This window comes from Trichoderma atroviride, chromosome 2, assembly GCF_020647795.1.
Source record: "Trichoderma atroviride chromosome 2, complete sequence".
In the NCBI taxonomy this organism is placed as follows: domain Eukaryota; kingdom Fungi; phylum Ascomycota; class Sordariomycetes; order Hypocreales; family Hypocreaceae; genus Trichoderma; species Trichoderma atroviride.
The window spans coordinates 5,783,050-5,803,925 of NC_089401.1; the positions used below are offsets into that span (position 1 = coordinate 5,783,050).

The following is a 20,876-nucleotide window of genomic DNA, read 5'->3' on the forward strand; positions in this document are numbered from 1 at the left end:
GATGAGCAGCTCCAACGGCAGCAGCTCCTCGACGCCGCCGCCATGGCCGCCCTCCCGGCCCTCCAAGAGGAGCGTACGTGATGGAATCGCCTTTTCCCCATCCAGAATTGTCTGCATGGCGGCGCCTTGCTTAAGTCCGTGGCTAATCCTTACTTGTGTCTCTGCATAGAAAATGCGCAACGGGACGTTTGTCATCCCTGCCACCGGTCAGCGGTCCCGGCGCCAGGTCACGCTCCGCACTCCCAGGAATCGGTCACGCTGTGATGGATCCCGGCGGCGTTCGTCTATGCCCTCTGTTGGTACGGCTGGCCAGCATCTCCAGGCTGTGTCGCAGGCTGTTTGGGAAAAGTGCCTGGCTGCTTGGAGATGGCTCCAGACTGACCAAGGCCACCAGGTGCTCAAGTGTACGCTGGCATATCTGCTGGGCACCACGGCGACATTCTGGCCACCATTATCGAACTTTATGGGCCGTAGAGATGGCAAGCATATCGCAGCCACCGTGACGGTATACTTCCACCCGGCGCGTACGGCTGGGTCCATGCTGGAGGCTGTCATGATTGCTGTTGTGGCCGTGGTGTACGCTGAGCTGGTCTCTCTCTTGTCGATGGGGATAGCGATTGCCTCTCGCGATATATGGGGGTCTGCTGCCCCTGCTCATGTCATCGTCTTGGTCATTTGTATAGGAGGCGGCCTTGGCCTTGTCGGTTGGACAAAGCAGCGATTAAATCAGCCCCTCGTGAATACTGCGTCCACCCTAGCATCGATGGCAATCATTTCCATCATTACCAAAGAAGAATCCGTCCACAATGGCTATTTTTCTGGGGATAAGATTGTACAGATGCTCAAGCTACTCTCGCTTGGCATCTCCTTCACCGTGGCTGTTAATCTCCTGGTTTGGCGCGTATCGGCAAGAAAGGTGTTGCGCAAGTCAATCCTCACGGCAGCTGTAGCGTTGGGTGATCGACTGTCGTTCATCACCAGTGGATTTTTGAATCGTTCGGAGGACGAGGTCAGCTCTCCCGAATATGCTGAGGCTTCTGCGCAGTATAATTCTGCTTATGCCCAGATAATGACTACACTTCGAGAGGCCAAAATCGAGCACTATCTTCTTGGGCAAGAGAACACATATGCGTTGGATAAACGCCTTATTAAATCACTAGAAACGCTCTCACAGGCTATTGGGGGTTTGCGTAGTGCACTTCAGACCCAGCTTACGCTTCTGAAAGAAGGTCCAGACTCTGGTTTACCGCCGCTATCCGGTCTATTCTCCCCTGAGCCGCCCTCACGGATGTCCCGGGCTGTGTCGTACTTTTCTGATGATGCTAGGGACCAACTATCGATTATTGAAGAGGACGAATTCGAACGACGTTCAATTCCCTTCAGCCAATCCGATCCTACTCTGGATCAAACACCGATTTTTCGCGTACCGTCAGATATATTTGCTCTCTTCTTGGCGCTCTTAGGCCCCTCTATGAAGTCCTTGGCATATACGCTATTAGAAACGCTCAAGCAAAACCCATTCAGCCAAGATCCAGAAAGCCAAGCAACGACGATTGAGCAGCTCCGTACAAGCCTACGAGATGCCCTGGATTTGTACGATAACGCCAGAGGCAAAGCTCTTCATGAGTTGTATCGAAGCATACAGCTTGGAAGAACAAGGTCCGAGGAGATTCAGGCCGATATTGAGGAGGTTGCCGCCGCTTGCGGCCACTTCTCAGTTTGCTTGCAAGGTGTAGCTGAGGAGATGGATGCTTACCTTGATGTTCTTGGATCCGAATCGATACAAAGCCAAGCTCGCAGCTGGAAATGGATCAAGGTTTGGAGACACTGGAAGCTGTTCCAACGCCGGCGAGATTCAGATGCCGAGATCGAGCCCCTCTTGCCAAGGACGCCTAAGCCGACTAGCAAAAAGTCGCCTACGCCCCAAGGCATACCTCCGAAAATGCTAAAGCGAAGGGATTCTCTTCATTGGGACGCTTCACCGCCAGAGAAAACAAGTGCCTTTGTCCGTAAATGCTCTCAAGCTCTGCTGAAATTTCTACGATTCTTAACGCGCGAGGATGTTTTGTTTGGAATCAAAGTGGGCATTGGCGCTATTCTATGGGCCATGTTTGCCTTCATCCCGTCCACAAGGCCAATATATCAACACTGGAGAGGCGAATGGGGCCTCCTGTCTTACATGATTGTTGTTGGTATGACCACCGGTGCTTCTAATACGACGGGCAGTTCTCGATTCATTGGCACTTTGATAGGAGCTGCGTGTGCTTGCGTTGCATGGTCGTTGAGCATGACCAACCCTTGGCTCCTTGAGCTTTATACCGCCATTGTGGCGCTGGGAAACTTCTATATCATCTTAGTCATGAAGAAAGCTCCTTTGGGGAGAATTTCACTTTTGGCGTATAATGTCATCGTGCTGTATGCGTACAGCCTTTCGCAGGATGTCGATGACGATGACGATGACGAGGGTGGCATAGATCCTCTGATTTTCGAGATCACTTACCACCGAGTGTTGGCCGTCACACTGGGAATCTTATGGGGTATTCTCTTTTGTCGACTGCTGTGGCCAATCTCTGGGAGGAGGAAATTCCGGGAAGGGCTGTCGGTGCTATATCTGCAGCTTGGGCTTATATGGAAACGCGGCCCCCTTGCTGGTATCTCGAAAAACAAGAATGTCTTGGACTTTATGCAGGAAGGAGAGCAGATTGCGCTTCGACGATATGGTAAGTTGAATCTCTTGCAGCTCCGACCGCACTTAACTAATAGATGGCGCTTCTGCGTTTAGTTTTCAAACTCGAGTCATTGCGAGACTCTGCCAAGTCCGAGTTTGAACTTCGGGGACCCTTCCCGAATGCCGCCTATGGGCGAATTATGCACTCCACGAAACATATTTTAGATGGCCTCTATGCTATGCGTCTTATTACGCAGCGTCGACATACCCTTTCAGAGGGCGAGAGTTCTCTGCTGGAAATTACGTCGGCTGAAAGACTGCAACTGTGCCAACGCCTATGCCACGTTTTCCAAGTACTCGCATCCAGCGTCATGCTGGAATATCCTCTTACGGATGCTATTCCAACCATTGATCGCACCAGAGATCGCCTCCTGAACAAGATTTATGAGTACCGGAAGAAGCACATGGAGATGAATTTGAGAAATAATGATGACGATGCTACTCAGACGATGACGGAGGAGAGAGATTTTGCTTTGCTTTACGCGTATACCCTTGTTACGGCGCAAGTGGCTGCTGAATTGAAGAAGATAAAAATGGAGATTGAAGCGTTATTTGGAGTTTTGCATGAGGATGAATTGCTCTTGGAGTAAAAGTTTGGAGAGCAACGCTCGAATTCATTTTGGCTTCCGTTTGAGGATTTGGCTTGCAGCTTGGATGATCTTTATACACGATACGGCTCTTTTCTTTTGGCGTTATTTTGCTTTGGGGGAAAGGACGATTTATGACTAAATGGATCTTATCAAGCATACGAAGGGATAAAATGGAAGCAAGTTGGTATGAGTGGCATCAGGCCATCTTAATAGACCAAAGTTATTGTGTCAATTCAGTTATTCATGGCCTCTGAATCTTATATCATTATACATTTGCTCTTTTATGTGCTCAGCTATATTATGCTCATAGCTACCTATATACATATCCTTTTTGATTATAGGGCTTGTAATCTTCCTTGGCCAGTTTTTCATGCAATTCGTGCCCAAATTTGATTCCATACTCAACCCAGCAAATGTTCCTATACCAACCCCACCCCCCTTTTTCCTTTATACTTTGCACATCGTGATAGAAAACATGCTATAGAGTACACTCCCTTACTCTCCCTTGCCGCCCAATCTCATATTCCACCCATCTTCCTACGCCCTTTCGCCCAGATACGAGGATGCTTCCCGGATTCATGACATGGCAGCCTTCATATGTGATGCAAAAGGGCGGAGCTGTCGTATCGATGAGTGCCATTGCAGTTGGGAGAGGGTACAAGTGCAGCGCGGATGCGTAGTCCCAGTGTACGGGGCGCGTTGATTGGCGGAAGGGAGACAGATAGCCTTGGTCGAGGATTGTCTTGACGAGCTTCTGGGCTGTCTTGATGTCGAGTGGAAGAGAAGATGGGGGCTTTTCTGCGGAATCGACTTCCATGGCGTCTTCTGCCGCAGCGGTGGTTGAATCATCCTGTTGGATTTCGGGTGAGGCGTTTTCTTGGACCCCGTGCGATTCGGCGGCGGCCGTGCGCTTGAGGGTGACTGAAGTGCGCCTTAATCTGGCAGAGATGTCGTCTCTGAATAATACTAGTTCATGGTTCGTTCCGAAAAGGGACATTCGGCTTGGGTTGCTCGTCCACACTGCAGATCCTTGAACGCCTGTGTTGCCAGCTTCTGCGTTTGCTGCAGCAAAAGCACGGCGGATGCGTGAGGTGAACATGTCAGGAACAGGTTTCCGGGGCAGTGGTACGGAGGCACCACCTGTGAAAGAGGAGACCCAGCCATCATTGTCGCCTGGGACGAAGACAAAGGTGGATGACTCGAGGAGGGTAGGGAAATCGGAGAAGGTAGAGGCCAGGGCGTCAAAGTATTCTTTGTATTCAATGCTGCCACCGCTGCCGCCCCTGGCCATGACGGCGTGTTGTGTGAAGTTGCCGGCTAGGACAAATGTGAGAGGGGAGGTGCCTTCCGGTTCAGCAGCGTATAAGGAGAGAATTTTGCGGAGGGCCTGAAGAGCCCGAGGCTGATCGAGATTGATTTCACCAATGATGACTAGTCGATTTCGGGAGGGCATATCCTGGTCCAAGGAGGATGGGAGCAGCCTTCTCTCTAGCCTCCGCATTTTGGAACCGATAGCTCGTTCGCTGCCAATGCCAAGGAAATCGATCCAGCCGAAGCCCCCTCCAATTGTTTGATCATGGTCGTTGCCATCAGGGCCGCTGATGCCGAGAGTCGACTTACGCTTCTCGCATGGAGGTTGCCCGATAAAGAAACCCTGAAAGCGGCCGCCAAGGGTACCTCCAACACCGCTGCTGCCGCTCAATCCTTTGCCAACAGACTCCTCTTCTTCCTCATACACACCATCCACAAGAACCATCATCCCAGGGCAAAACCATGCCGAATCCTCAGGAATGGCAACAGCTTGTGTAAGGTCGAGAGCAATGGTGCCCGTCAAATCACTTACAGCCAGGTCTCCTGTGGGTAGGATATTTAGCTGACCGAGGAGCATGTGATTGCTCCCGTGTCGACCAAGCAAATTGGCGATTGGCGTGATTTTGAGGGACTGTTGATTGGAAAGTGAGCGCTGAAGTGTATGTCTACGGGACGAAGTGACAGCGGAGACTTGGAATGATTCGTTTCGGAGGAGGCGTTGGTGGATGACGTGGTAGCGGTTTCGGAAGACGGTGGTTTTGTGAGAGGCGGGGGGTAATAATGAGGGCTTGGCCGTATCTCTGGGAGCCGTCATGTGAGCTTGGATTCTGAGATTGGACAAACACAAAGCGTCTTACCTTTCAAAGTGTTTCTTATCAACGTTGTAAAGGAGTCGTGGCTGTTCATACGCATCGATGACTTTCAGCCATGCTCGGGCATCGTTGGTTTCCTCGTCGTCGCCTGCCTCCTCCTGCATACCCAATCCCGACATACCAAAGCTAGCATTACTATCTTGTCGTGGGAGTGAGGTCGGCCTTATGCCAAGTCTGGTGTTTAGGGTATCGTTATCGGTGATATCCAGCATGCTGTCTCCTCTGGGAAGCTCTCTGCCAGGACCCATGATCTTGCCGCCGCTCATATTGCCCTCCAGGGTCTTGAGGATCTCCTGTAGCTCTTTGCTAGACCCTTCTACCATGACACCGCCATTGCGATTCTTCCAACTCCGGGCCACCTCTTCCAGCACCCTCTCTGCTAGGCCTTCCTCGCGCCATCCTGAGCCGCAATGCCGCCCGATGAACGAGGCAAGCTCTTGCAATGCAGACGATGTGAGCGTGAGCGAGTGCTTCTTTGTAAATGTGCGGAATGCGAGCGGTCGGAGAGTCGCCGGCGGCAGGATAATGGGGAGGATGGCGGCTTTGGGAGCATTGATGTTGAATGGCTTTGGAGGGTAGACTGGCGTTCCGAATGCCGGAGATGACGATGGCGCAACGGACGAAGATGGGATTAGAGGTCGCTGCTTGCGGAAGATGGGCGCTGGTGTTTTGTCCATTGTGGTGTCAGTTATGTAGAATTAAGAAGTAGGCATAGCTTGGATTCAAGGACGGAGGCTCGAGATGGCGAAAAGATGGCTGTAACTCTCCACCAAATTTTTGTCTCTGCAGAATAATTGGCAGCCCACCACTGCAGTAATTCACACTTCCATCTATCGCGTATTTTGGAGGGGACCGCGTCGACGCGTCTAATTGATTTCTTATAGATGCATAAATGCGCATAGCGGGGAGCGTGGGGTAAAGCCTGAGCTTCCAGAAGCTCCAATTCCGAATGACCTCATTGGTCTTGATTTTCGTAGACCGGACCACATTTTCATCTGCAACTCCAAGGCTTCATACGCCCCATTGAAAGCAATAAAAACGCAGACATGATATCTACGAAATTCCGGATAAGTTCTCAAAGCTCCAGGCTGTTCTTCAGAGCAGTTTCTACGCTAAAGAACAACTCTCATATTGTTAGCTGCAAGCTGTTTCTCCACGAATCTGGGAATGAGTATACTGACAATGCCACCATAGAAAGTCTTTGACAATGCTGCAGCTCCGTCATCATATATTCTCACATATCTAGACACCAACCCCCCCTTCAAAAACACTTGCCGTTGGCGTAACTACAGCAGTCCCCCCAACACCTCAGTCATTCAAAGAAAACCCCAAGTTTATATCAATACTCAACGAGGTGGTATCCGAGTATGGCCACCAAGATGAGGATGTGATTGCGCAGGCAAAAGCTTTTGCAAGCACCGGGGGGGTTCAATCTTGGATCAGGGGGCTCCTTCTTTCCTGGCCAATCCCAACAGGGCCATCGAGGATCTTCCGGGAAGCAAGGGGGAGGAGGAGGTGCTGGAGGAGGCGGCGCTGGCGGTGCCAGTGCTCAGGGAGGTGCTGGAGGTGCGGGCCGTGGTGGATTTGTTCACTTGAGTGACCGCAGGAATCCTCCCGACTTTGGCCGGATTGCGTGGCCGGAGGATATACTGGGGAGTGTTGAAGTAGATGAAGCTGGAGAAGTTGTAGGCAAGCTTCAGCCAAGTGGAACGTACAGAGCAGTGACCAAGGAAGGAATGTAAGTGACGGGCGAACATGTTTCTCATATAATTAACTCCCTTTCTATTTTCTCTTTGCTGACTTTATTTGTTTAGCCTTGGATTAAGTCCCTTCTTGAGAGGCAAGCTGATCGATCGACTTCGGCAAGAAGAAGCAAAGGAGAAAAAGTCATAATGTTGTTAGTAGTTTACAAAACGTAATATCCAAACCATATTAGATGAGTTGCCGTCAATGTCGCAAACGGGGATGTATTGCCCCTACATCGCTACCAGAGAGCTCATTTCGCCATGAGAGTTCTCTCGCTACGAAAAAGTATTCATATCAAACCCAAACACCTCATTCATATTTACATCTCCATCGAGAAGATCATCCCAATACGAAATGTCCATCGGCACATCCCAAAGTCCTTGACTTGTTCCAATATTCATGGCGATCTCGTCAGCTCCCTCTCCCTGCGTGCTTTGCCATGTCTCTGGGGCCGAGCTCTTCTCGATGAGCTTTCTTACTTCGCAGGACAGCCGGTCGAATGCCACCCAATGCGGATTTACCGCGGTCCATTGTAACGAAATGTCCTTGAGCATTTGTCGACAATCATCGAGCGCTTTGATGACTGAAGAAGGTTCCGGGATGTGATCCGTAGCTATGGATGAAACAATTTCTTCTCGGCTTTTGAGAATATTTGATATATGGATTCCACAGTACAGGATCATGAAGCCCGAGCGCAGAATATCCTGGATCCATGTCCTTTACACTTCAAGTTAGTTTACCGGAAGAGGTATACGTCCACGGTCATTTGAATCGACTATTACTTACCATAGGACCGTCTTGACACCCTTGACTAGCAGGGTTTGGTAAAGAAAGATGATTTGAACAGCCGGGTCCAAGCAGAGGCTGAGGTATGTCACATTAGGCTTGAATGAACGCGCCTCTTGTCCCGTCGGAACCACCAAGGCGGAGTAGATGAAAAGTCTCTCTCGGTAAAAATTCACATCCATATATTCCCTGGTGTGGAAGATGCAGGGAGACTGAGGTATTGTGCTGATTTCCGCATGTGTGATATGCCACTGGTCCAGCTCCGCATTAAGCAGAATGGCAGCTTCGGCCTTGGTCTGGAAACTGGTGTTGGTGGCGTCACGTCTTCCATAAAGCTGTTCATGGACTTTTGCTGAGATTCTTCGCAACTGAGCTTGCCGATTGAGCACAGCCACCTCGACCCCATTGGGCGTACCTGTGTCAAGCCCTTCTTGCAGATCATCTAGACGGACGTAGTCGGGCATCTATATCTATTAGCTGGCGTATGTTTATGCAGAGTCTATTCTTGTGCACACTTACAGCAACTGTAATATCAGAATCTGTAATGGCTATAGGCCGTCCCAAGCCACATGCGGCGAATCGTTCTTGAACGTAACAGCACCAAAACAGCCGCCGGCGTCTTTGTTCAGTTACTGGATCAAGAGGCCTCGAGGGAGCTTTGTGGTATCCAAGCTGAACACATATCCTCATAGCTTGCCTCGCTAGTTTCCATCTACTACCAACTGGATAAAGGGGCAATGTCAGAAGGGGAAAATGTCAGAAGGGAAGAAAAAATAGAGAGAGAGAGAGTTACGAATAAGAAATTCTGGTACTCACTTCCGGTAGCGTGTTGATGAGCAAAAACTAGAAGCAGCATCGTGTTTTGGATTTGGGTTTCGCCGTCTGTGTGAGACAAGACCTCTTCGGCGTATTGCATGGCAGAGGCGTAATAATGGATAGGAGATTTGTTTGATGGTAACCTTTTGGCATATGGCAAGCTTACTGCAAAAAGCATGAATAATTGATATAGATCATTTTTTCTTTGTAGATCAGAGCCTGAGGAAGACCGATTGTCGTATAAACGTTCAATCTGCTGATATGTCTGACTTCTATTCATAAAAGGCGAAACCCTGTGGAACCCTATTTCAAAGCTTAAGATGAATTATGAGTAAAACGGCTACACGAAGTTTCAAGGGGCAGATATAGAAAGCTCACTATGCGTCAACCAGATCGCAAGCCACTGAGAGGGGCGGCAGGTTGTCTTCATCGCTCAAGGGGACCTCAGTACCATCAGCTTGGGGCTGTAATCGGAAGCGAGTTTGGAATAACGATCGGGCCCCTTGAGAAAATTGCGTAGACAAAGCTGCGGCTACTAGATGTCCAAGACTGAGCGCATATAATAGATGATTTGTCAGTCTATACGATATTCAGGTAGAGCGGCGTGTTACTCACCTAAAGATACTGCCGTCGGCAAATTTTGAGGGTTCTGTAAGGACGGATGAAGACCTAGCAATAGACTTGATATTTGGCGAGATGCTCTGGACTTGGTCTTCTGCGGGAGTTGAGAGAGCTGAGACAGAACCTGGTAGCGTTTGGGAGTAAGGACTATTGACTTGCTCTCGAAGATAGGCGACTCGCATCTTCAGGTCTGCAATATATCTATAGAGCGCAATTATGGTCGAGGAATAGTCAGTATTTCTATATCACCGGAATCATGTACTTTGGACAAAAGCCGGCTCACCCTCTCTCATATTGCTCTCCGGATATTGGATCGATTTCGATACATGGAGTCTTTGCACGCTCGCAGTTGGAGCATACTCGAGCGCTTTTATCGCACTGGCGATATTTATGTCAGCTCAAGAACAGTTTCAAAAGAGAAAGAGAACACATGGTTGAAGCAGGGTTGAGATGGATCACTGGCCGAGTCCTTCCTCTATTCATTCCTTACTTTGAGCTTCTTCGCGCGACAGTGGGCGCATGCGCCAGAAAAGTTGGCTGACTGGTGAGGCATGCTTGAAAAATGCCTTAAATATATGAAATCCTGCGTCCAGTCTCCAATGCGAACTCAACTCAATGGAAATCGCTCTCCAATGAGGCATTGACGCCGGTGTTTCTTTCGCATTTGCCCCAATCTCCAACGAGCACGATGGTGGTGAAGAGAGTACGTCCAGAGCCGCCGCTAAAAGAAAATGGTGTCAAAGATTGTCGGCTTGTAATTGTAGCGCCTCGCTCGTATGTCATCCAGCCATTTCCATCCAAGTTTGCTCTCCAAGACTTGGAAGAAGCTGGGATGGATGCATTCGCCATTTTGCTCCAGGAATCTGAGTCTGAATAGCGACGACTTTCAGCATCTTACGGCGAGATGGCCGAGTTGGTTATGGCGTCAGGTTAAGGCTACCTTAACAGCAATTCCTGGTGGAGCAATCCGCGTGGGTTCGAGTCCCACTCTCGTCAAGATCTTCTTTTTTTTGCATTTTTACTCAGGTTGTCGCCTTCTTGGAATAATTGCTATTGTATAAGCAGCTATTTGCTCTCGGGTAGGCCTTCCTTTTTACTTCTTTTCGCTCAGGTTCTTGACTTTCGAGGCGGTGGCTGGCTGTGATGCCTCTATAGTAGTTGACCCTAGCCAAAGCCATAACTAATAGTCGTAACTGTAATGGCCCACTTCTTTGTCCGGAATACCCCGATTGTAAGTAGATTCTTATGGTAGAGAGTTCTCGGAGGCATGTCCGCCCGCAAACTTGCGTCTGGCGGACGGCTTTCCGAGGCTTGCCTAATCAGGAAGTTTTGGCGGAGCCACGATCTGCCTTCTGTTGACAATCTGGAATTTGAAACGTGTGCGAAGAGAATTTAAAGAGCTGTTAATCCTGTGAATCGTAATTCCACAAAAACTCGATCCAGGATTGAAACCTGAAGAGGTTTCATTCTCTTACAAAAGATGATGAGTGAAGGGCAAGGTCTCCAATGTTAGCATAGTTCTATGAACTATCTTACGGCTTGTTCATTCAACGAAGAACAAGCGTAATTGGTTTAGTGGTAAAATTCTCCGTTGCCATCCGAGCAACGTCGGGGAGCCCTGGGTTCGATTCCCAGATTACGCATTGGATTCTCTTTTTGATCCTTTCTCATCTCTTTTTACTTTTTGCTTTCTCCAGCCTGGACTTCATCTTGTGTCTGCAAACTTCTACCTCGAAAAGAAAGCGCATTCACTCCATTTGACAATTCAATCACGACCAAAACAGAGGTGCAGTGCCATATTTGATAGTCAAGAGTGGCTTAAGTTTGATGGATTTGCTTCCGGCTTGTTTGTCAAATTAGAGGAAACAAGCCGGTTAAGGAGAAATATCTATATCAACGCAGTTCAAAGCGTCCCTGCAGAATTCATAGAGATTACTTCCCTCAAGGAAGTCAATGCTTTGTCGAGAATCGGTATCGAAAGACGTTATTTGCTTCAATACACCGCTCAAGAGTAGGCTGTGAGAATGCAACCCGGAGAATTTGGCCTTCATAACAGACAAAACCATCCCAGCCAGAGATAATAAATGAGAAACTTGGCTTACTCTTTGATTCCGAGGCATCTCATTGCTGAAAAAGATGCCCAGTAGCACTACCTGGAATATGCTGTATCCTGTGATCCACGGTAGCGCGGGCCAGATATGGATTGAACTCTGAAATGAGATTAGACAGTCGTAAACCAGTTTACTCTGTGCTGCAGACCCAGAACTGGCCGATAATAGTCTTCTAAGGCTCTGCGCAACGAGTTGTAGTTCAAACGCTCTTGGCAGATGGGATGTATTTTCTTCGCCACTCAATCTAGGTTGTAGTATGCGCTCTTCATAGCAGGATAGGTAGCCCGCGGCATCATTTTTGGGACTGTTGCAGAGTTCGTATGCCCAGCTGAATATCTCTACAAGAGACAGCTCTTTACTTCTCGATCCAGATGCGCATATGGATGTCGGTTGAACTATATGTGCATCCCAGTCGAAAGACATGTCGCGATTTTGTATACCCATAGGCAGCCCTAATGCTGAGCTAATAGTACTGGAGTATCATGAAAAGTTATTGGCTTGTATTTTCACATACTGGACGGTTACACTTACAAATCAAGTACATAAGCCGCCTGAAACAGTGTTGATCCTTTTACTGGCGAGTTTCTCGCGGTTTCTGCCTCTGGTTGGAGCTGGTGATAACCCATGTCTATGCAAGCTTGGGTGGCAAGATCTATCAGATGCCATGAGCTGCCCGTGCTGGGATCGAAAAGCGAACAGATAGTGAACAGGAGGAGGATCTGCACTGTGGTAGCCGATTCGTCATAAGAAAACAGAATGTCTAGCGATCGTAGGAAATAGTCGGCTGAATGGTAAATGTCATAAGCGGCAAACGATTCAATAGGAAGGATTGCACCGATAGAAATAACGAGATAAGATATGGTGCGTTCCCGAAGATCATTTTGGGTGCCAGCTGCCATTTTTCGGAGTGTATTTCGGATTGCATCTTCGGAAACGATAGGAAAGGTAGGGTGAATGTAAGCAAAGTATTTGTTCGCATAAGAGATGGCTAGATCATAGTCCAAAGGTGCACTGGAGCTATGCGGCTGAGAATATGATGCCAATAAACTCTTCTTTTGGGTGAGATTTAGCATTCCTCGAGGATCGCAATTCTCTAGGCGGATAGCTCTGCGTGCCATTTTGTGCAGGCAATAGAGTTCACCACGATAAAGTGATACAGTCTCGACTTCTTTGAGAACATCCAAATCCACGCTGTCCAGAGACTGCTCTCTAGAAGCCATTGAAGAGATGGGAGTTTCAGAGGGCATGTGAGTTGGATTGTTTTGCGGCTGAAAGGTAGCAGGTTGGAGAGGCTCTGCGGCGGTTGTCTGTAGCCGTGATAGCCGAGCTTCCAGGCTTGCAATTTCCTTTTCCAGACTTTGAACAGAGCTGCGAAATCGGTTTAGCAGATTAATCGAGATTACTATCGAAATGGAGTGCCAACCTTTCTTGTGTACTAGCGCTTTTGACCACTTGCATAACACAGTCCAAGTTTCGCCTTGTGCAAAGACTGCAGCGAGGCACCTTGCGATCGCACTTTCACAGATGGTTAGATTGAAGGGACAGACTAGCCATGATGACAGTTGATACCTTTCGCTTTCTCTGCCTGCAATTCTGGCAGGCGAGTCCATTTCGCGGAGAGCCACCAATTTCGATCACTCCAAACATGGCTAGTCGTTTTTACCAAAGTGTGAGTGATAATGGTGTTTTGCAAGACGACTAAGCTCAGGCGCTTCGATTGTGATTATTTTTCCCGTTGAATTGATATATTAATTATGAAGACAGGTGAGGTTGTAAATGGTTCTTTTACGCGGAAGTTGGAATTACTATAAACTCTCGGATCCATGTCCGCCAGTTAGCCTTGACTAAGCGGACTAAGGTCCGAACCAGGTCAAACCTACTAATATCATAATATGGGATTATTTTCTACATCCAACTTCTTTAAAGACTTGCAAACTTTGAGCAGTTTCTTGGCCAAGATTTGTGCCGCAACTAAATAACCACAACAAACTGCCAATTCATGTCGCTGAGAGGCCATGGTATTATAGTGCAAGACGACAAAGTTGCATACCTTCAATAATCCGCCCAATTTCGAATGCATTTACAAAATTTCCTAATAGCTCGATGGCAGCCCCGCTCTCAGCCTGGCTCCATAATACCAAAGTATGCATATCGACGGTATGGTAATGCCAATCGATAAAAATGCCAGCAGACTGTTTCCCCATCCGTAACCCAGCGCCCTGTACATGCTATCAGAAAAGAGCGGGAACGCAAACGCCAGCAAACTCTTCAATAATTGTGTTGCAGCAGATGCGGAGCTGACATGCTCATCATACGCATCCATCACGTAGGCGCGCATAGTGGTACCGAAAACTTGCATTCCAAGTGACAACAAAAGCGCTCCAATGTCCAGAACCAACCAAAATAGATGGTACTTTGCAGCCCAACCGTATAAAAGAAAGCCAATAGGAGTAAGAAGAGCGCTAGGCAGCATGAGTGGAATCCGTAGTTCAGGCACTCGAGTGCTGCCGTCACGACTCTTCAATCTCGTAAAGAGGTAATCCATCAGCGGCCCGCAGATCTGCGAGCCAAGGATTTCACCCAAGCAGATGGCAATGTAGTGCAAGCCGGAGATGGCGACAGATTCACCATATGCGTTGACGTATAGAGTAGAGAAACTAGACAGTGTAAAGTACAGTAAGCCGTAATTGATTCCTTCTAGAATAGCGTCCATCTGAATGATGGAATGAAACATCAGTAGACGAACAGGGCGGGTCAAGCTGCGGCGAATCTTCCAGGCAGTAGAGCGACCAGATTCTCGTTTCTCAATCTCGGAATGGTAGCGAGAATCACCAGTCTCTTGGCGCCGTTTCTCAGCTCGTCGACGCAGGAGGACAGGCGCGTAGCTTTCGTGGAACACCGTCAGTGACGACACTTCAAGAACAGCTTGAAATATCGCAGTCGACCAGAACATCCAGCGCCAAGTAGAATACTGAACGATGAAACCGCCTACTATGGGCCCCACGGCAGCACCAGTCAGCGGGATGAGCAGATACAAACTCAGGGAGCGTCCTCTCTTCTCTGGTGGCCACACATCGCCGAGCACGCCGTAAGCCAAGCTGAAAACTGCACTGGCACCAAAGCCAGCGAGGAAACGCGCAGCAATCAGCAGCCCTTTTGAATGGCCAAAGCCGCAGATGAGATTCCAGACCAGGAACCAGATATTGGTGACGTGATATATGGATTTTCTGCCATACACTTCGGATAGAGGGCCAATAACCATTGGGCCAAGGGCAGTTGCTAAAACGTACACAGACAGAGCCATGGTTGATTCAATGGGTGTCATATGCAGTTCCTCGGCGATGGTTTCGATCGCTGGAGCCATCATCTGCGATCAAGCATCGTTAGCAGCATGCTTCAAAAAGACCTCTATTGGTCAGCAACACACGCAGCCTTACTGTTGAAACCATGATTCGGATGAAACCCGTGCTGGAAACTGCTGCAGTGACTCCCCATTTCACTTTGCTAGACCAATTCAAGGGATTCTCTTGGTCATCTGGGCCGAACACAACGAGAAATTCTTCGTTCCACGGCGTTTCGGCATTCTCAGTGGCGTCCTTGGTATGGAATTGAGCCGCCGCGTCTGCGGCAGTCTTTTCGATATCTTCTTCGTTTTGGTGAATTGACTGGGCGCTTATGATCTGCATGATGGCGAGACCAAGAGGCGAGTGGGACGTGTTGTAGAAATAGAATAGTTATCGATGTTGGATGACATTGTACGAATCTCTTGGCGACGAATTGATGTATTTATCTCTCTGCAAAGCCAAGGCAGCAGCCTTCGGAAACCGTTCGTTGGCCGAGCGGTTGAACATGATGATCTGTTGATTGAAGTTACATAGCTGCCAGTAGCGGCCAACAGATTTTACAGGGCTATTACGAAATAATAGCTAATACTAAAAAATAACTGCAAGAATCCACACGCCATCGGATCTGATAAGAGCCGTGCCCGTTTTCGAGACACGAGATCACTGGGGTGGCTTGACCTAACTTCTATTATAGACTAGCTGTGATCGTTATTAGCCGGTGATCGAATCCTACCGGTGCTAGGATTCAGTCCCTTTTTTGGGTGGCAACAATACATTGGGATTGCTGACCTTGTTGGTTCAAAACACCTATATTGCTGGAGTATCTGTCTTCGGATTAAGCCAGCCTACCCACCTCGGTAACATTACCGTCAGGTGCTTAGAGACTGGCAGTGCCGTCATTTGAAGCATACAGTTTGAAGACTTTCACGGACGCTGAAAGTACTCCATGTGGGACACGCCAATTACGCAGGAGCGTATACGCCGTATATTCCAGCGAACAGGGGGCCAATGTGGATCTTTTGAGTCATCGCAAGGGACTAACTTCTGGGGGCAAGTGAGCCGAGTACGCTTTGCTGATTGATAAGATGAATCTTATCAGATCCTACCGCTAATTCTCGGACTTTAGCCAATTACACCGTGATTGGGCGTGCCTCAACTGGATACATGCATTCACGTTGGCGCTTTTTAATTCATTTTTATATATTTTACGGCTTCTGAAATTAACCGCCCCGAAGTCTTTTGAGTTGCCTGTTCTAATTTAGCTTCTGGTTCCTTTGTCATAGGCCCAAGTTAAAAAGTACTCTTGATCTTGAGGTGTACGAGGTAGTCCCGATTTCTCTAGATGGCGCGCGGGTTCTTAACGAACGTTTCTGGCCGTCGTGACGTCAATAAGTCTCGCGTTAATGCTAATGTTCATTAGAATACAGGAGCGGCTGATGCTGCAGAGTTACCGTTCTTGTTAGCGAGAGTAATGAAGCAAGCCTTACTTAAACCAGTTTGGAGGAAGCATGCTATCGATAGAAGATTATCCTACATTTACAATCAACTGTGCAGCTGGGGCGATTGTTGAATACAAGAGATGAGATTGGCCGATATATTACTGCATCATCTATATTGTGACTCCCCCCTCCATTTGTACTTCAGCAGTAAGTGCGTTACTAAAGTTCTTCGATCAAGTCTAATGTTCGACAATGTCGGTTCCCAAAGTAACTGGAGGGCCAAAATGTTCTTTTCAGAGCCAATCATAATCCCTGCCAGAAAATGGAGTATCGTATTGCCCCCCCAACAAATGTCTTGGGGAGAAATATCAAGAGTTTGGGGATGTTGAATTGAGTATATTCGAGATCCAGCTCGTCTTCATTGTCTTTCGAATCTCAAGCAGATCATCGATCTTGAGGTCGAGTTCGAGTAACCCTCGGATATGGCCTTTTGTCCGGCTTTTTAGCACGAAAAGTCACTCGACAATAACAACTATCGCGGTTCATGCGAGGGTGGAGGGATCGGAGCTGGATTCTAGGGCGTATTCTACGATGTCAAACGTAGGGTATGCGTAAAGGGAATCAAAATGTTGATTCCTCTATCTAACTAAACTAAAGGGGCGTTGTGCTTATATAGTCCTCCCACGATACCCCGGACCTCCTGCCTTCCGGGGGATGTCGGGGCAGGCGTCCCCCAACAGCAACTGAAATCGGAGAAAAGAAAAGTATCACCTTTATATATCATATTTAGGGAAAAGACAAATGTGTCAGGAGACGGACCAGTGAACTTGAAGTAGGCGTCGTCCCCGTCTCTCATCCGAAATATTACTCTTTTATATAACACGCTCCCTCTCAAGCTGATAGTTGGCCTCTATGCGGCACTAATGGGTCTAGCCTTTCCGAATACATATGCATTTCTTCCACCCCCTGCTCTGTAACTCCAGGAACATTTGAGCTATTTATTATATAACCTGGGATTAGTGGTCCAAGGTCATGTAAATCAACTGCTTTAAGTCCGCCGATCGAATACCATACAGGCGTCTGGCTAACATTGCTTGCGAGGGTATTATATTCAATAAGAGGTGGTATCTCCTCCTGCGACTGCGATGATATTGGCTGCTGCTGCTGCTGTGGTGATGTTTGAGGAAGGCCGTGCCTCTCCTTGGCTTTTTTTTTAGCATAAAATGAAATATTGGATCTTCAGCATCATACATCTGTTGCAGATGTTGAAGCGTGGGCTTATTGGATATCCAATCACTCACCCAGGAATCCCACATATCTGTATGCCTAGAACTCAAATCATAAGGAGCATCGTTCACAAAATCTGCCTCTTCCGTTTCAGACAGCTTCGATAGTTCATCATTCATCCCATATGTATATGAAGAATTGCCGATTAATAAATCATCGGTTGTCTTCACGCTGTGCAGCTCCGAGCCACCACTGCCATCCTGTTCGCTTCCAACATCGGCCTCTATATCCTCTTCGTATGGTGGAAGAGATTTAAGAGCAAGTGATCTTAAATGACCAGCTACATGATTCTCTAAGCGGCCATCAACCTCTGCCTCACTTTTATCGCATAAAGGGCAGGATGTGAATAGCCTCGGAGTTTTGCAAGCGCTCCTGTTAGCTAAGATAAGAAGCATCTCTTCTCCCATTTTAAAGTTGTGAGCCTCTCGCACGTGTTGCATATAGTCTTCGCGAGTCGGAAACAGATTCAGTTTACGGTGAGATGGGCAGCGCCAGCACTGACTGTGCTGGTGCATGTGGCTAAGCCATTTTTCGCTGTGCGTATAGAGTTTGTCTGCCTCATTGCATTCTTCAAAAAGACATACGTAGGGATCCAAGTCATTCTTTACATGTTTCCTATAAGGCTACTAGTCAGCAAACTGTCTATTTAAGACATAATCTCGTAGAGTAGCACTGAGTTACATAAATGGCTGCGTTAACTTACCGCCATTTTCGGTGATCGAATACCTCTATAGCTGGAAGAGCTTCAAGGCAATACGGGCAGGTTATCTCTCCTAAAGCTCCAAGATCCGCCTCCAGAGTGTCTTGAAGATCTTTCTCTGCAATGGCTCGCGAATCTCTATCAAAGCGAGAAAATATCTTGGAATCTTTGTTGGGGTATGCCTTGTCGAGTTTATCGAGCAAAGTTTGGTGAGCAGCTAATCGCTCTTTCTTAAGTTGTTCAAATTTTTGTTTGGCATTGGCCCCCGGAGCAGTTGGGAAACTGAGAGTTTCGTGGTCGCTCAGAGCTATAGTCATGGCTGAACCAACTGACAGGCTTGTAGCAGCTATTTTAAATCGATCGGGTTGTAGAGTGGTCGCGCTCTGAATCTCGGATAGTGCGACCACAGGCTCTGCTGCTCTACTCTTCGGTTTGTTTATGGCTGAGGCTCTGGTACCGCATGCGTGATGATGGAATTTGTTTTGGGCAACTTATTTGCAGCTTCTTGGCGATATCTCCAATATAGAACTCGTTTTCGTCGAAAAATCATCGCCTCAGCCAGTCTCTGTTGAATAATTTCGCTGGCTCTGGGAAACTTATCCCCGATATGAAGCTTAAAAATATCGAGTAGCATGCGCTAAATGTTTTTATCTTCATCCGTGGCCTGAAAATTCTTCATTTTCAACGCTTGATTTTCCTTGCCACTTCTTCGAATTATGTTTGACAATTTGTGAAGATGACGGATTTCCGATGCGATGTCATTACAAGATCGCTCCAGTGGTTTAGTTAGGTCCGAGACATCTGATTCTGGATTCTTGACATGACCATCTATAATATTAGAACCTATTGGATTGTTAGAGCAGCAAAGCAAAGCCTGAAGATATGGTGGCTTACATTTTCGAATGCGGTGGTTTAATGAATATAGCAAGCATATGGCGACACTCTGTACATCAGGAGAGCATCGTAGCCGATGATCCATGGATGCTCGTCCAGGAGCAAAGACGCCAATACCACTTGTCCAGGAAGAGAACCTCGCTGCTTGATCCTCCACCCTCGAGAACTCTCGGGGATGGACAACCGATGCTTGTGCGAGGCACGTCTCAAATGACTCTAGACATTGGCGAGAAGCAGAGGCAATAGTTGTCTCGTCTAATTCCAAATTCGTGTGGGTGTCTGCCATGGCTGAAAGAAATGCTGATGATCAGACGATGAAAAGTTTCATTATACGTAGCCTGCTCTCCGAATCAACACACAATATCCACGTTGTATCGGCTTCGTTACGCCGCTCACAGAAGTATTTAACCCGAGCGAGGCTGAGAGATTTTAGCAAACCCTCTGTGGCAAATCCCCGCCTCAATCCCGCACCTCTCACGCTGTAGGAGCGGCTTCGTGTTTGCAATACCAATTCGATGATATAAAGTCTGGAATATTCCGACCTTTTTAGGCTTATATCAAGGTATACGTGTACCAAAAGCCACACACACGATATGCGGGAGCTGTCTTTGTACTCTCCGCCAGAAGATGGCAATGAAGATGGGAGCGAGTCTGACCTGCTCGTGACAACGTTTCGAACTATCTATCAAATCGCAAAATTTATCCGGAAAATGGATATTGGCGAGGAAGAAACGATATTTTATAGCCACCTTAGCCTCCATTGCATAAGGCTCCAAGAAGGCATAACTTGCGCGTCTCAAGCTTCATCCCGGGTGGGCAGAAACTTGATCAATATCGCTCTGTGTCAGCTCAGTTCATTAATCGCCGCGACGGGCTTTCAGGAAATGTCATCTAACACACCGACATTTCGGCTGAACGTGTTCAATGTTCACTGGAATAAAACGCGTGAACAAGACGATAACGAGAAGACCCACTTCATCAAAAGATGGCTGAAACCTGAATAAACAAAACTTTGGAAGAGTGTGCAAACAAGTTAGAAAGACAGCAGCCAGAAAAGGTTTTGGTGAAATCTAACGTTCAAATCGCCAGAGACCATGGTGGACCCTCATTTAGTGTCTGGAGAATCAGGTCATATGCGTTCACTCAAGTGATGCACTAGGAAACGCTTCTGCCTTCAGTCCGACTGCTCAGCCCTCTACTCTGAACCTTGCAACCATTGAAGAGTCGATAGAGTCAGCATAGCCAACATTTCTTTGTGGTGATAGTTCAACTCTACAGAAATACGTCAGACCACGTTCAGGGACGTCTTACGCAACGCCTGTTATGGCAGGGATTGCAGCGTTCTTTTTACAATGCGCAAGAATACATTTGCCGGAAGAAGAGGTGCTAAAATTCAAGAACAAGATGGAGGCATTGCTGAAGAGATGTGCTGAGCGATATTAAGCGGCATGCTACCCTGATAGCTAGGCATGGCAAAACAATATAGATAAATATTACAGAAAAAGGATTTACCAAATCATCTCTCGCTTGTTCCTGTTACATGTACTTTTCATTAAGCCCAACCGTTTTCTTGCGGCGTTCAACTTTGTCATTTCAGATATACTTAAACTTTAAACGTTATCAGTGTCCAC

The 20,876-nt window shown here is 47.7% G+C and overlaps 8 protein-coding genes and 1 non-coding gene across 10 annotated transcripts; 3 read left to right on the forward strand and 6 right to left on the reverse strand.

Moving 5' to 3' along the window:
* Position 1: 1 nt before the first annotated feature.
* On the forward strand, positions 2-3,318 carry TrAtP1_004749 (uncharacterized protein; the record flags this gene model as incomplete). The annotated part of the gene is made up of 3 exons (XM_014084182.2): positions 2-73; positions 170-2,720; positions 2,783-3,318. 3 exons carry the CDS (start codon positions 2-4, stop codon positions 3,316-3,318), a joined length of 3,159 nt encoding a protein of 1,052 aa, XP_013939657.1.
* A 478-nt stretch (positions 3,319-3,796) lies between these two features.
* TrAtP1_004750 (uncharacterized protein) lies at positions 3,797-6,178 on the reverse strand (the record flags this gene model as incomplete). Its single annotated transcript, XM_014084183.2, has 2 exons — positions 3,797-5,429; positions 5,487-6,178. 2 exons carry the CDS (start codon positions 6,176-6,178, stop codon positions 3,797-3,799), a joined length of 2,325 nt encoding a protein of 774 aa, XP_013939658.1.
* A 369-nt stretch (positions 6,179-6,547) lies between these two features.
* TrAtP1_004751 (uncharacterized protein) lies at positions 6,548-7,394 on the forward strand (the record flags this gene model as incomplete). The annotated part of the gene is made up of 4 exons (XM_066112433.1): positions 6,548-6,634; positions 6,696-6,866; positions 6,977-7,239; positions 7,316-7,394. The coding sequence occupies 4 exons, from the start codon at positions 6,548-6,550 to the stop codon at positions 7,392-7,394; spliced, it is 600 nt and encodes a 199-aa protein (XP_065968518.1).
* Positions 7,395-7,522: 128 nt separating this feature from the next.
* Positions 7,523-10,023, reverse strand: TrAtP1_004752 (uncharacterized protein; the record flags this gene model as incomplete). The annotated part of the gene is made up of 8 exons (XM_014084185.1): positions 7,523-7,964; positions 8,034-8,497; positions 8,553-8,755; positions 8,850-9,163; positions 9,228-9,398; positions 9,465-9,671; positions 9,754-9,848; positions 9,961-10,023. The coding sequence occupies 8 exons, from the start codon at positions 10,021-10,023 to the stop codon at positions 7,523-7,525; spliced, it is 1,959 nt and encodes a 652-aa protein (XP_013939660.1).
* A 345-nt stretch (positions 10,024-10,368) lies between these two features.
* Positions 10,369-10,466, forward strand: TrAtP1_004753. Its single transcript has one exon. It is a non-coding gene; the product is annotated as a tRNA-Leu (tRNA).
* A 436-nt stretch (positions 10,467-10,902) lies between these two features.
* TrAtP1_004755 (uncharacterized protein) lies at positions 10,903-13,347 on the reverse strand. 2 transcript variants are annotated; one of them, XM_066112434.1, is made up of 4 exons: positions 13,151-13,347; positions 13,005-13,096; positions 12,113-12,949; positions 10,903-12,053 (listed from the first exon to the last, which is right to left on the reverse strand). In XM_066112434.1, exons 1-4 carry the CDS (start codon positions 13,226-13,228, stop codon positions 11,345-11,347), a joined length of 1,716 nt encoding a protein of 571 aa, XP_065968519.1. In that variant the 5' UTR covers positions 13,229-13,347; the 3' UTR covers positions 10,903-11,344. The 2 variants fall into 2 exon arrangements, with proteins under 2 accessions (XP_065968519.1, XP_065968520.1); XM_066112435.1 differs by having other exon boundaries at positions 13,005-13,347.
* Positions 13,348-15,456, reverse strand: TrAtP1_004756 (uncharacterized protein). The gene is made up of 2 exons (XM_014084187.2): positions 15,019-15,456; positions 13,348-14,948 (listed from the first exon to the last, which is right to left on the reverse strand). The coding sequence occupies exons 1-2, from the start codon at positions 15,265-15,267 to the stop codon at positions 13,674-13,676; spliced, it is 1,524 nt and encodes a 507-aa protein (XP_013939662.2). The 5' UTR covers positions 15,268-15,456; the 3' UTR covers positions 13,348-13,673.
* A 2,894-nt stretch (positions 15,457-18,350) lies between these two features.
* Positions 18,351-18,668, reverse strand: TrAtP1_004757 (uncharacterized protein; the record flags this gene model as incomplete). The annotated part of the gene is made up of 1 exon (XM_014084188.2): positions 18,351-18,668. The coding sequence occupies one exon, from the start codon at positions 18,666-18,668 to the stop codon at positions 18,351-18,353; it is 318 nt and encodes a 105-aa protein (XP_013939663.2).
* A 263-nt stretch (positions 18,669-18,931) lies between these two features.
* On the reverse strand, positions 18,932-20,116 carry TrAtP1_004758 (uncharacterized protein). Its single transcript, XM_014084189.2, has 3 exons — positions 19,642-20,116; positions 19,246-19,583; positions 18,932-19,194 (listed from the first exon to the last, which is right to left on the reverse strand). Exons 2-3 carry the CDS (start codon positions 19,529-19,531, stop codon positions 18,989-18,991), a joined length of 492 nt encoding a protein of 163 aa, XP_013939664.1. The 5' UTR covers positions 19,532-19,583; positions 19,642-20,116; the 3' UTR covers positions 18,932-18,988.
* Between the last annotated feature and the right edge of the window lie 760 nt (positions 20,117-20,876).

What these genes read in the sequence shown, in the direction of transcription:
- TrAtP1_004755 (XM_066112434.1), bottom strand. Translation starts at nt 13,228, where the DNA reads ATGTTTGGAGTGATCGAAATTGGTGGCTCTCCGCGAAATGGACTCGCC. An exon ending in GCAGGCAGAGAAAGCGAAAG is followed by an intron (nt 13,097 to 13,150) that starts GTATCAACTGTC and finishes CATCTGTGAAAG; the next exon opens with TGCGATCGCAAGGTGCCTCG. An exon ending in GCGGCTTATGTACTTGATTT is followed by an intron (nt 12,054 to 12,112) that starts GTAAGTGTAACC and finishes ATGATACTCCAG; the next exon opens with TACTATTAGCTCAGCATTAG.
- TrAtP1_004756 (XM_014084187.2), bottom strand. Translation starts at nt 15,267, where the DNA reads ATGCAGATCATAAGCGCCCAGTCAATTCACCAAAACGAAGAAGATATC. An exon ending in TCCGAATCATGGTTTCAACA is followed by an intron (nt 14,949 to 15,018) that starts GTAAGGCTGCGT and finishes GCTTGATCGCAG; the next exon opens with ATGATGGCTCCAGCGATCGA.
- TrAtP1_004758 (XM_014084189.2), bottom strand. Translation starts at nt 19,531, where the DNA reads ATGGCAGACACCCACACGAATTTGGAATTAGACGAGACAACTATTGCC. An exon ending in AAACCACCGCATTCGAAAAT is followed by an intron (nt 19,195 to 19,245) that starts GTAAGCCACCAT and finishes ACAATCCAATAG; the next exon opens with GTTCTAATATTATAGATGGT.